We start from the raw sequence: 13013 nt of genomic DNA on the forward strand, positions 1-13013 counted from the left end.
TTGATTTTAGTGAGTCACATGTTGAATGCAGCATTGTTTAAAATTACATGTTTGTGATGTCAAAATACTAAGTCTATAGTTTTATACAAATTTGGAACTCAAGTTCATATTACCAAGCTAGAATATAAAATAAAATAAGAACCTTGTATCTTTTTATTTTGTTGAGATATGACTTATGTACTGAATCAAACAGTGGCCTCGTTAAGCTCTTTCCATACACTTACTTCAATGTGTGATATGTAAATAACCTTCAACAACTTAGAATGTTCCCAGAGTGGTTTTCTCAGCCATTTCAAACTTTGATGAGGCATCCACACTCTCTTGATCCAAAGTTTCAATGAAGCAGATTGTGTCTTTAGTCTGCTCTAAGTTTCATATTTTTTAAAATCTAAATACACCTTAGTTACTAAGCTTACTAAAGTATAGTAGAATTCTATGGTATCAGTGTAGTTATTTATGATTTTTTGTGATTATTCAACTGTATATATAAAATCTAAAAAAAAATTGTTTGATATCCTCCGCTGAAAATTTTAAAAGGCTTAGCAGCCTATATCCAGCAGCAATGGAGTACAAAGGTCATAGCAAGAAGTTATAATTGTTTGGCTTTCTTCTTGATTTATTTTTCTATGTTTTTAAGAAAATTAAGTTTCATAATTTATTTCTAAATATTAATAATCTACACACACACACACACACACACACACACAATGTTCATGCATGTGTTTATAAGGTATAGTAATTGAAATGTTACTGTATATTACAAAATACTAATCTATTAACACACATCCAAGACTAAGAAGACAAAGGTCAGTTTTATGTTATTGGGTACATAACATGAGTACATGTGCACCACATCAGTACAAGTTATGTAATGTATCTCACAATGGCTGGTAATGGTATTATAACTTTTATTGATATGTGTAACGCCTCCTACAATCTGGTACCCATTTATACTCTTGTCCCTAAGATATGTCTGTTAACGGTTACATTCAAACTCTCTCTTTCTTAACCTGAAGATGACTTAGGAAGGTTGAAACATTGTTCTCTTTTTATCAATAAAAGTGTTAATACCCATACCAGCAATTCTGAGATATATTTTTAATTCAAGTGGGTTTCTCGTCATCAAGAAGTACCTCATCACAGTGATTATATGACAAGTGTAAGTCTTTTGTGTTTCTTTGTGTACTGTGTTATCTGGTTAAACTCCATTATGCCTAAACTTACCAACATTATGCCACTGTTAACCGTACATGCTTATGCAATCCTAACAAAACTAAAAAACTTAAATAAAAAAAATCATCAATAGAAGAAATGATATTTTTATGTCATCCAACAGTGCTGGAAGGAAAAACTAATCCCTAATTTTGTGAAGAAAAATCTATCCAAGAATTTTACCCAGTGTACAAATATTATCTGTAATTTACAGAAAAACTACTAAAGACATGTTAAACTCAAAATATAAAGAACTAAATGACTTACAGAAACAAAAAAAATTAATCTATATTATCAGCTAGCCTGCTGCATTCAACCAGGCATTTGTGGACTCAAACAGCACAACATAATCAACTCAATAGTAAGAACGACAAGGAAAAGGTCCACTACAACAAGAAACTAGATAAATTAAGGTGCAAACAAGAAAAAAGACGCCAACACAACGAACCTTGTAATTAACATATCTGACCAAAAATTAAGCAATGAAGAAATACACCTATGCAGCAAAGGACTCAACTTTGCAGTAACACCTCAAATATTCCATCCATTGAAATGAAAGCCTGTCTGGGAGACCTATCTCGAAGACTGGTGATCCACTCCACACAAACTCAAAACCCTAACAAAACAATGAGAAACAACCACCAGAAAGAAGACAACTTTGACAACAGTTCTACCGACAACCAACAACCTGATCTTTCCAGGTAGAACTGAAAACATCTATTTCCCTGAAACATCTCAAAACAGTATCTTTAAACAACTTTTTCAAAGAATTTTCACACAAAACTATCAACATAATTTCACAGAAATCTAAAACAACCTCTTGCAAAATATATTAATTCTTTCAACAACTTAAAACAAGACAACATTAAAATTCTAAAAGCAGATAAAGGTAATTCTGTAGTTACAATGAACACAAATTAATACATTCAAAAAATGAGCATCTTGTCAGATACAAACAAATTTAAGCCACTAAACACAAATCCAACAAAAACTTGTGAAAACCAGTTAAACAAAATAAAACTACAAATGAAAACAACCAACGCAATCTCAGAAAACATTTATTCGTACCTATGTAAAACCGACTTGTGCACACCACAACTATATGGCCCCTCAAACCTCATAAACCTGATTGTCCACAACGACCCATAATGTCGACCTATGAATCATTTAACTACAACCTCGGTGAATATATAGTGTGGCATTTTCTGAATATGTAATATCAGCTGGATCCTTTTTCAAAGACACTTTCAACTTGAAATATATTCTTAATCAACTAGATCGTAAAGTCTTAATGGTCAGTTTTGATGTGATCTCCTTCTTCACAGAAGTCCCAACAACTGAAGCCTGCAAGACAGCTTTAGAACTTTATATCCAAGACCCCAACCCATTGATAACGCATCCCAAGTAACCCTTATAGAATTCCATACAACTAAAACTACCTACAGATAAATGGCCAACATTTTTATGAGAAAGATTGTATCACAAGCGATCAATTCAGCCTTACACCTGCCACTGTAATGGTACAAGTATGTTGATGATAAAATTGCTGGATTCACCTTTACAGAACACACACTTAGTTTTTCAATTATGTTAACTCGATACATCCCAACATTAAGTTCACCTGTGAAAAGAAAGTAACTAACCAAATAGTATTTCTTAACCTCAAAATCACTGAAGCTGATACACAATTTAAAACAGAAAAATTACCCATACTGGATTATACATTCCCTGTGACTCAGCACATGAAACAAAAACTCAGTGTGTTAAAAAAACAAATACAGCCACAAAACTATGCTTACCTGATAAATTAATGATGAAATCAACAAAATAAAAGGACACTTCATCAACAGATTTCCCCAAAAAACTGTGGAAAAAATTATATGCACACACCTAGACCAACAATAAATCCTAAGATACAACAAACTACAAAACTATATACTGCTGCATACTATATGTTCCCAACATCAGCAAAAAAATAACCAACCTTTTGAAAAAACTCGTAACAAAATGCAACATTCCAGTAAACCCCAAATTTATTCAAAAATCAGGTACAAAACTAAAGTCCATACTATGTAAAAACCACAATGACAAACATAACGTCAACATGATTTATAAAATATAATACAACAACTGCCACGACTTCATTATTGGAGAAACAAGCAGAAAAATGGAAACTAGACTCAAAGAACGCAAAAAAAAACACATTTTGAACACTGCAAACCAAATAAACTCAACATAACCATAGAAAACGTCCAGATATTAAGTAGGGAAACAAATATAAACAAACACAAAATCAAAGAAACCCTACTTATACAGCTACTAAAACCAAAATTAAACCAATATAAAGGAAGACCTTTATTCCAGTCCTAATTAATAACCTAACGTCCACCTGCAACATTCCATAAAATCATATATCTGTTTATACTTTCATCCCTAAGACATGTCCGTTAACAGTTACATTCAAACTCTCTCTCTTTGTTAACCTGAAGATGACCTAGGAAGGTCAAAATGTTGTTCTCTCCTTATCAATAAAAGTGTTAATATCCACACCAGCCATTCTGAGATACATTTTTTTGTTCAAGTGGGTTTCTTGTCATCAAGAAGTTATGTAATGTTAACTAGGCATGACTAGAAGGTCAATATAATAAATAACTAAATGTATAGCGTTACAACACTTAGTCTACTTATACTAAACATTTGTATTTTCATGTTCTAATATGTAGTTATTCTAGCACGAAAGAAAACAAAATTTATTTTTATTTCCTAATTTTTTATGATGTTTATAAGGTTAGTCAAGTAACATAAGAGTATAGACAGTAACATAAAATATATAGTCTCACAAATGTTTCAAATGTATTTTAGAAGTTTTAGAGATTATGCAAATAATATTTGAAAATTTTGGGACAATGAATAGTTTTCAATCATAACATGATGCTGCTTTGCACTTAGACTAGCAAATAAACATTATTTTGACAAACAAATCTTTAGTAGAAATGTTTCATTAAGAAAAATGATTTTTTATGTGCAAAATAGTGTAATCTTTACTAAAAAATCTACCAAATTTTGTGAAGATACATTTGCTGTGTCGAAAGTTATAGTGCAAATACTAAATGTCTTCAAATATGTAGATGAAATCTTGTATATTATACCAAGCCCATAGAAAAAGGGTTAACAGAGGCCCAGACTTGTTGCCATTGTTACTTTCAACTTATGAAGTGAACCATTTGACACACATTTTTTCATGTTAAAACAAGTAAGAATAGTCATTCTGTTTTTATTTTGTTGTTGTTGTCTCTTGACACATTTGATTCTTAATGTGAGTGAAAAGGACATTTTACAGGTACATGATTAAATGATATGCAAAAATCCATTTTGGAACTTCACTCTTTTATGGCTGATGGTTTTATTAATTAACATATGGTTTAACCTGTTGACTGCAAAGTATTTCAGCTGCTGCGGCAACTTTGAACCAAGTTCAAAATACAACTCTAATGCTTTTTTCATTTTGTAACTTTTTTCGTAATCCCATTTTGAATTGAAAGTGAAACAATTTGCAAGTAGGTCAAATGCATGTGTGGTACTGACATCTAGCGTTGAAGTTAGGTATTATTGAGAACGAATTAACTCGTCCGTGGCACTGTGTTGCCGATCGGCATTGTAGTTTAAAGAACTTTTTCAGCTGAAGTGTTTATCAGAAGTTCAAGAATTCTGATTGTGATTTGTCTGTAAGCATTATTCTGTGAAGCTATTTTACAGAGGTTATCTTAAAGCAAGTGTGAAAGTATACAAGATTTGAGTTTTTGTGACTTAAAATGACTAATTAAACTTGTAATATGTTATATCAATTATATGTTGTTTTTTTTACTTTATAAATTTTAATTATGTTCAGTTGCTAATATGTAATTGCCTTAATATTATTACCCTTTACAGGCTTTTCTTATCATTTAAGGATAAATGTGTTTTAGAAATATATCACTCAAACAATTTTGATTATGCTCCAGTGCAAGACATTCAGTAATTATCTCTGATACTATAACTTCTTTAACCTACTAATCTTAAATGAAAACAATAAAATAATTTTCTAGTCCAACAGTTAGAGAAAAATTGCTAATCAGAGATTTGTTAGAAATAAAAAAAAACACCCCAAAATGCTCCTTTTAGCCATTGTTTTGTTTCAAGCCTAATACAAAATAACAGACTTCTCTATATATTCCAAAATATCTGTAAATAAGAGCTTGTTTTTTTGCACTGGGGTAAGGTGTAAGGAAGTCAATACTATAAAGAAGCATTTCAGATGAAGTTTAAACTAGTTATCACAGGCTATATTTTATATATAGTAGCTAACTGTGCGTGTGTGTGTATAATGTTAAAAGTATGAACGATTTTAGTCTGTTTTGTGGTGTTAGTTGTAGTATTGTTCATAAAGATTAGTTTAAATTTTGTCATATTAATTCAAGTAGATACAATTCAAAAAGTAATTCAGGTGTTCAAATATAATCTAAACATTCAAGTACATACTTTGTGGATGAGTTAAATCTAGGTATGGAAATAGATGGCAAATAGGGTTATTATAAAGTTAGTCTATTCTTGTATCCATAAGTCAAAAACTGATAATTACAAATCTGTAATATTTGGCAGATAAAGTAATGAGATGATGGGAAATATAATCCCAGTTCAAAAATAACTATGACTGATTATGAACAAAACTACCATCAAACATTCTATAATTTAGTGCTGATGATAAACTTATAATGGTGTCCCAGTACATCTCTTGAGGTTGTAACTGAAGTCGGACAAATGACACTTTGTTTACTGGATAAAGAAATTCTCATGAGGAATATGGCTTCAGTCCAGTTGCCAGACACATCAGTCTACTACATTCAACAGTCTGAAAGGTCATGAATAAGACACTTGAGTCTGTATATGTGCAGATACAATCACTTTAGAACTTCTGTCAGGAGCAACATAGGAATGGTCATTTTTATTTGTAGCTCATGTATAAATTAGCAATATTTACCATATTATGGATTGACGAGGCTTGCTTTTCTCTCCGTGGCAAGATTAAACAACTGTGTAACCTTAGGAAAAAGCAAGCCTGTTTCTCTAAATGATGTAATTTAGGTGTAAATATTAATATTTTGTATGCTAATAATTAGCAAGAATGAAGTTTACTTTTGTTAAAGTATGCTCAAGATGACTAATGTTCTAATTTTGTTGGTCTATATTCCAAGTCAGGGTGAAAGAAATGTAAATAATCACCTTATAGATAAGGTATGGTTAGTTTTGGCAGGAAGGAAAAATTTATTTCATCAGAAAATAATTGGGTATAATAATAATAATATTTCATACAACTGCTGAATAGAGATATGAATTTGTATTTTAAAATGAATGGAAGAAAATGCTCAAACAATAAAAACTATAAAAATGCAAGCACATTGTTGCACAAGGATAAGTAATAGAAATAATTAGCTGATGATATTATAATTGAAACACTTGGCTTTAAATTAATTTCTGTCATTTAGAGAAAACACAAATGTATTAAAGTAAGACAGAAATAAAATTTCTGTTCAGTACTATTACTAATTAACCAAGAGAGTGAATAAACCAGACATATTTCTAAAGAAAGGAAACATTTGTTAGAGAGGTAAACTGCTATACTCAATTTTTTAAAACTAACCATAGAACTTTATGAATAACAAGATCTATCTGGTGCAGTAGTAAAGCTAAGTAGTAGAAGTGCATAATATAAATCTAGAAATGTTTACATTGAGTACTAGGATACAGTAAATCTGAAAAAAATTTTAAAGTAGCAGAATATAGAGAAATGTAATAATGGATAGAAAGTTTTTCATTTTCATCACTAGAAAACAAGGATTAGATGCAGTCAAAAGAAAATTACTTCATACTTACAATTAATGATAGCAGTATATATTGATCAGATTTATGTAAAAGCTTTGTGTGGAAGTGGTGACTGGACAGTTTGCTACTGGTCTTTTCCTTACTGGATGTTTTACTACCAGGTCATTTTGCTGTTTGATAATTTTAGGTCAAGCTCTCATCCACCTTGTATATCATTTAACATCATGAAATAAAAAATATTTTTGTCAGTATTAGTTCATTAGACAAACACTCTAGTTAGTAAAATATTAGTGTAATAGAGAAGCACTCTTTTAAAATAAAAAATGTTCTTAAGTTGTGAAACATTTTATTTAAAATTATGGAAGATATGAACATTTAAAAAAGATTTGGGCTGTGAGAAATTCCATAAATAAAGGGTAGTTTATCTGCTGGGTCATAAACCTTTAGCAGTCGTCTTGTGCTTTTTTGTACTTCTGAAGGGGGGAACTGGTAGCATTTGGTAATGAAAAGATTGGCAGCAAAATGTTCAGTAGTGAATTGTCATAGAACCTGTATAGAGAGAGAGAAAATCATTTTGAGAAATACTGGCTTTATAATAATTGTAATGAATTTGTTGTATTGATTCCATAAGAAGAAATGTAAGTTCAGAATAATGGATATTTCATGATTTGAAAAAAATTGGAAAAGAACTGTAAAAACAGTTTTTGTTTCTTTTAAAGTATGATTTACATTGTTATGATTCATCTTTGAAATGTAGGTGTTTTGTTATTATCTTGTATCATAAGCAACTAAAGAATAACCAGTTGATAAGGCTAAATGATTATAAATTTTGATGAATTAATTGCATATTATTTGTAAAAAAGTTTAAGAACAGATAGCATTCAGTTTTTGCTACTGAAAATTTTTGTATAAGAGAAGTATGGAAGAGAGAAGGATTTCTTTTGTGACAGTTGTTTGACTACTTTTTATTTTTTAAATGAACTGTGATATGATTCATTGAAGTGGATTTTAAAAAAGAAATGGCTATATTATGTAGAATAAATTTAAGAAGTGATACGAGATAATTGGACTGTTTTTTACCTTTTGGAGCATGCTTTGCTGTTTACAAGCAACTTAAATAAAGGTGGGGTTAAAAGATTTAAATGCAACTTGTAATTCAGTTTGGCAGGTGTGGGATATTGATAAATTTACCTGAAGGTTTTGTGCCCATTTCATATAACAGGTTATGAACATTACTGTTTCAAAGCATATTTTTCAGTGAAAAATAAAAAAGTGCCAAATGTTTAGCATTCAGTAAGAACATTCTAAGACAATGTGAATGAAACTTCTATATTATACATATTTCCACATCATTGTATCATAAAAGTAATTTTCAGGAAAGTTTCACATACAAGAAATTTGGAACAAAAGTGCAACATCATACAAGTTAGAATTGTTAACATTTATACAAATGTTAAGTCTGCTTTTCTTGTAGCTTTTATTAGAATGTGATAAAACATTTAATGTCCTCCTATGTTCTAGTCCTGGCATGTAAAAGTGGAATTGTACTAACTTTAATTTTTCTTGTAAAGGTATATATAAACTTGGAAAACATCCTCTCTGATTATTCAGTAGGGGGCACTTGTTAATGTGAATATTTCCAAATTTAACATTCTTTTCTGTAGTATGTGGTAAAATGCTATTTACGCATGTCATTGCGTAACAGAAGCTTTCTTTTTATTAGGGTGTTCCAGTCTCTTCGCTAAGATTCCTTTTTGATGGTAGAAGAATAAATGATGATGAAACGCCCAAACAGGTATGTGTATGATAAAATATTAGGAATTGCTGTCCTAGCTTGTCTTGAAATTCCAATGTATCATACCTGAGCATAAATTTCAAAGTTGTTTCAAAAAGAAGTATATTCAAATTTATAGGAGACTTAGTAAAAGTTCTCCATGATGTATAAATAAGTGAATGGATTATTGTAAATACAATTTGTAATTGACATGTTTTTAATGTTTTGTATAACTAGTTTGTATATGCAAAATATAATTAACTAGGAAAATGATTTTATAAGAAAAAGCATTAAAGTTTTTTTGTAATAGTACAATAATAAGTTGTTTTTTTTAGACCCACTTCTTTCTGTATTTTGATAACTTGGAATAAAATCCTCCATAAAGTTTGTACACACATACTTAGAAAATTTGAATTTATTCATCCCAGTAAGTTAAGAAGAGTGATTAATGGAATTACTTTTTTTAAAATTAAAGCTTGAAATGGAAAATGATGATGTGATTGAAGTGTATCAAGAACAAACTGGGGGCCTGTAGCAGAAAACAGAAGTGTGACAGTCAAAGTCAGTTGGAGGAAATGCTTTAAAAATATATTTTAACACCTAAAAGTTTATCGTTTTTGCCATCAGAAAAAGAAGAGTTCATCTCAGTTCTAGTTAGAAGTAGCAGTTGAATCAGTTGTGTTTTTTTCACCTTTTCATATCAGGTATTATTTTGTGTTTTGAATTTGACAAGAAGTTCTTGTGTGGAAACTTGTCTTCTTGTGAAGACTATTGGTGATCTAAATGTATTATGTAAATCATCTTTTTTTCTAAATCACTGTTGTAAATTTAGAACATGAAAAAACTTCTGAAATAGTTGAATATGCTGTAAAATTTAATCTTGTTAGAAACATCTGATGTGCTCTTTCTGTTTCTGTACAAATGGCCAAACATGTCACTTTGGGACCTATTACAGACGTCATGAATGTGAAAAAGAAATCAGTAGTTGGGTTGCTGATTGTAGGACCCCACTTAATGGTGATGTTGGTAAAAATCTTTATAGCAGAGAAATGTAACACATTTTATTTGTGAATATAATGTAAATTTGTTCTAAAAATGTCTTAAAGTGACTTGATTTCTTTGTGTGTATGTATGTTATTTCTACTTACAGTGGTCCATAAAATATTTCTCAGTTTTACTGTAACGAGTTGTTTATTGTGAATATTTGGTTGTGCACTTTTAGTATTTTCTTTATTAATGTATGGATAATAAATGTTTGCCAATTTCACTGTCGTTGTCAATGGTGCATTTCATGTATTTCAAAATAGTTGACAGAAAGTGCATATCCAGGCTGCACAAAATTCTAAAAACGTTCTGCTAGCTTCTAAATTTGAAAAAAAAATTATTCTTTAATAAGCACTTAACCTTAATGTAAATCACTGGGAAAGACTCCCACTGCCTTCTGGCAGACAGTACTGTTAGTTACACATAATGGAACATTACTCTGATGAAGGAAAGAAAACTAAGTTCTCTAATAAAACTAAGGAAATTCTATCAAAGAATAAAACTATCACATTAATGCATTTATGTGTAAGTTTGTGATAAGTGGATTCAGTTACAGAATGAGTAATGTATGTTGTAGCAACTTACCATTGGTAGAAATAGTTGCCATAGGAGTAAGAAAATCATGAGTTTTTCTTGACAACAAATTGTACATGCCCAAATATTAAAATCGGTAATTAGGTTATATTGAATATTTCAGTTTCATGAGTTGGAAATCAACTCGTGATCAGAGTGGATGCAGAAGGGGGAAGTCGTAGCCTCTTGTTGTGTTTGTCATTTTTTGACTAATGTCAATATTTTTTTTGAAAAATTCAATTCATAATTATTTCAGATATTTCTTGTAGGTTTTGCATGTACACTACATGGCCAAAAGTATGTGGACACCCCTTCTAATTAGTGGGTTTGGCTATTTCAGCCTCACCCATTTCTAACAGGTACATAAAATCAAGCATACAGCCATGCAATTTCCATAGACAAACATTGGCAGTAGAATGGATCATGCTGAAGAGCTCAGTGATTTTCAACGTGACACTGTCATAGGAAATCATCTTTCCAAGAAGTCAGTTCATCAAATTTATGCCTTGCTAGAGCTGCTCTGGTCAACTGTATGTTCTGTTATTGTGAAGTGGAAACGTCTGGGAGCAACAACAGCTCAGCTATGAAGTGGTAGGCTGCACAAGTTCACAGAATGGGAATGCCAAGTGCTGAAGCGTGTAGCACGTAAAAATAGTCTGTCCACAGTTGCAACACTCATTACAAAGTTCCAAACTGCCTCTGGAAGCAATGTCAGCACAAGAACTGTTTGTCGGGATCTTCATGAAATGGGTTTCCATGGCCAAGCAGTCGCACACAAGCCTAAGATCACCATGTGCAATGCTAAGCATCAGCTGGATTGGGGTAAAGCACACTGCTGTTGGACTCTGGAGCAGTGGAAATGCATTCTTTGGAATGATGAATTGCACTTCACTATTCTGGAAGTTTGACAGACGAATCTGGGTTTGGCAGATGCTAGGAGAAGGCTACCTGTCTGAATGCATAGTATCAACTGTAAAGTTTTGTGGAGGAGGGATAATGGTCTGGGGCTGTTTTTCATCATTTGGACTAGGCTCTTTAGGTCCAGTGAAGGGAAATCTTAATGCTACAGCATACAATAACATTCTAGAGAACTGGGTGTTTCCAACTTTGTGGTAACAGTTTGGTGAAGGCCCTTTTTTCTTTCAGCATGACAATGCCCCCATGCACAAAGCAAGGTCCATAAAGACACATTTGCCGAAGTTGGTGTGGAATAACTTGACTGGCTTGCATAGAGCCCTGTTCTCAACCCCATTGAACATCTTTGGGATGAATTGGAACACCAATTGTGAGCCAGGCCCTCTTGCCTGATCTCACTAATGCTATTGTAGCTGAAAAGGAGCGAATCCTGCAGCCATGTTCCAAAATGTATTGAAAAGCCTTCCCAGAAGAGTGGAGGCTGTCTTAGTACCAAAGCAGGGACCAATTTCTTATTATTGCCCATGGTTTTGGAATGGGGTGTTCAACAAGCACATATGAGTGGTGATGGTGGGTGTCCACATACTTTTGGCCATGTAGTGTATGTAAACGAAGACTAGAAGGACATAGTTTTTAAGTTGTTTTACTTACTTTCTTGAACTACGAATCAAACAGTTGTTTAGTTATTTATAAGAAAACTACTTATGTAGTTATGTAAAGATTATAGATTATAGATTAAAAACTTAAAAACCTGCGTTCTTGTAACAACTTAGCTACCTTACAGGTATCATTAGTGCAATACAGCACACCTTTCGATTTAAAAATTATCCGTGAAGACTGTGAAACAACAACAAAACAACCACTGTGGGCCCTTTGACACCTTGTGTTCATATTCAACTGCCCAAGAACATAGCATCAGTGGCGATGCTATATTTTCCCCATAGTAGGCTCTGCCACACGTGCCCTCTCCAGTAAAAAATTGAAAAAATACTGAAAAAGTAAATATCCAGAGCCTATTGGTTGAATTGTGAAAACATTTGTGTTTTAACGAGATTGAAATTTGGGTTACTAATCCACCTTCATCCACCACCACTACCGCTGGGAAAAATTGGCACATTATAGAGTAAGAAAAAATTTTAATATGCAAAAAATTTAAACGATTTATATGAAAGTGAAGTATTTATTTAACAAAGAAAATCGTATGATTGTAGGCCTTTTAAAATAGTGTGGAGTGATCTTTTGACACCTCCGTTCCTCCACTAACCGAGAAAGTTTACGATTATTTCTCATATTTCAGTAATTGAGATGATCACTCATAAATTATTTTAAGAGATCGAACACTGTTTCCGTCAGAATTTTTTAAAATACGATATTTAACAATTAAACATTATTTAATTAGCAATTAAAATCCAAATCTTCGTCAAAATTTAAGGCTTTTGTCACCATCATACTATAATGAAACTTGCTAATATGATACTGAAGAAACATTTTCTTACACGATGTGCAGCCCCAACTTCGCGAAATTTTCATTATGTGTGCATCTAGATTTGCAAAAAGGGTCATGATTTTCATGTTTCGTCCCCGCTTCCAGTCACAGAGAACTTTATTCTTTTCTATTATCAGGACGCGGATTGGC

General features: G+C 31.9%; 1 protein-coding gene across 1 annotated transcript; it reads left to right on the top strand.

Moving 5' to 3' along the window:
* Positions 1-8794: 8794 nt before the first annotated feature.
* On the top strand, positions 8795-10112 carry LOC143246188 (small ubiquitin-related modifier-like; the record flags this gene model as incomplete). Its single annotated transcript, XM_076492401.1, is given in 2 exon segments — positions 8795-8866; positions 9321-10112. Coding segments are annotated over 2 exon segments (132 nt in total), but the record flags the coding sequence as incomplete, so codon positions are not given.
* Positions 10113-13013: the final 2901 nt, after the last annotated feature.

The sequence above is a fragment of the Tachypleus tridentatus genome, chromosome 3, assembly GCF_004210375.1.
Source record: "Tachypleus tridentatus isolate NWPU-2018 chromosome 3, ASM421037v1, whole genome shotgun sequence".
NCBI classification, from domain to species: Eukaryota; Metazoa; Arthropoda; class Merostomata; order Xiphosura; family Limulidae; genus Tachypleus; species Tachypleus tridentatus.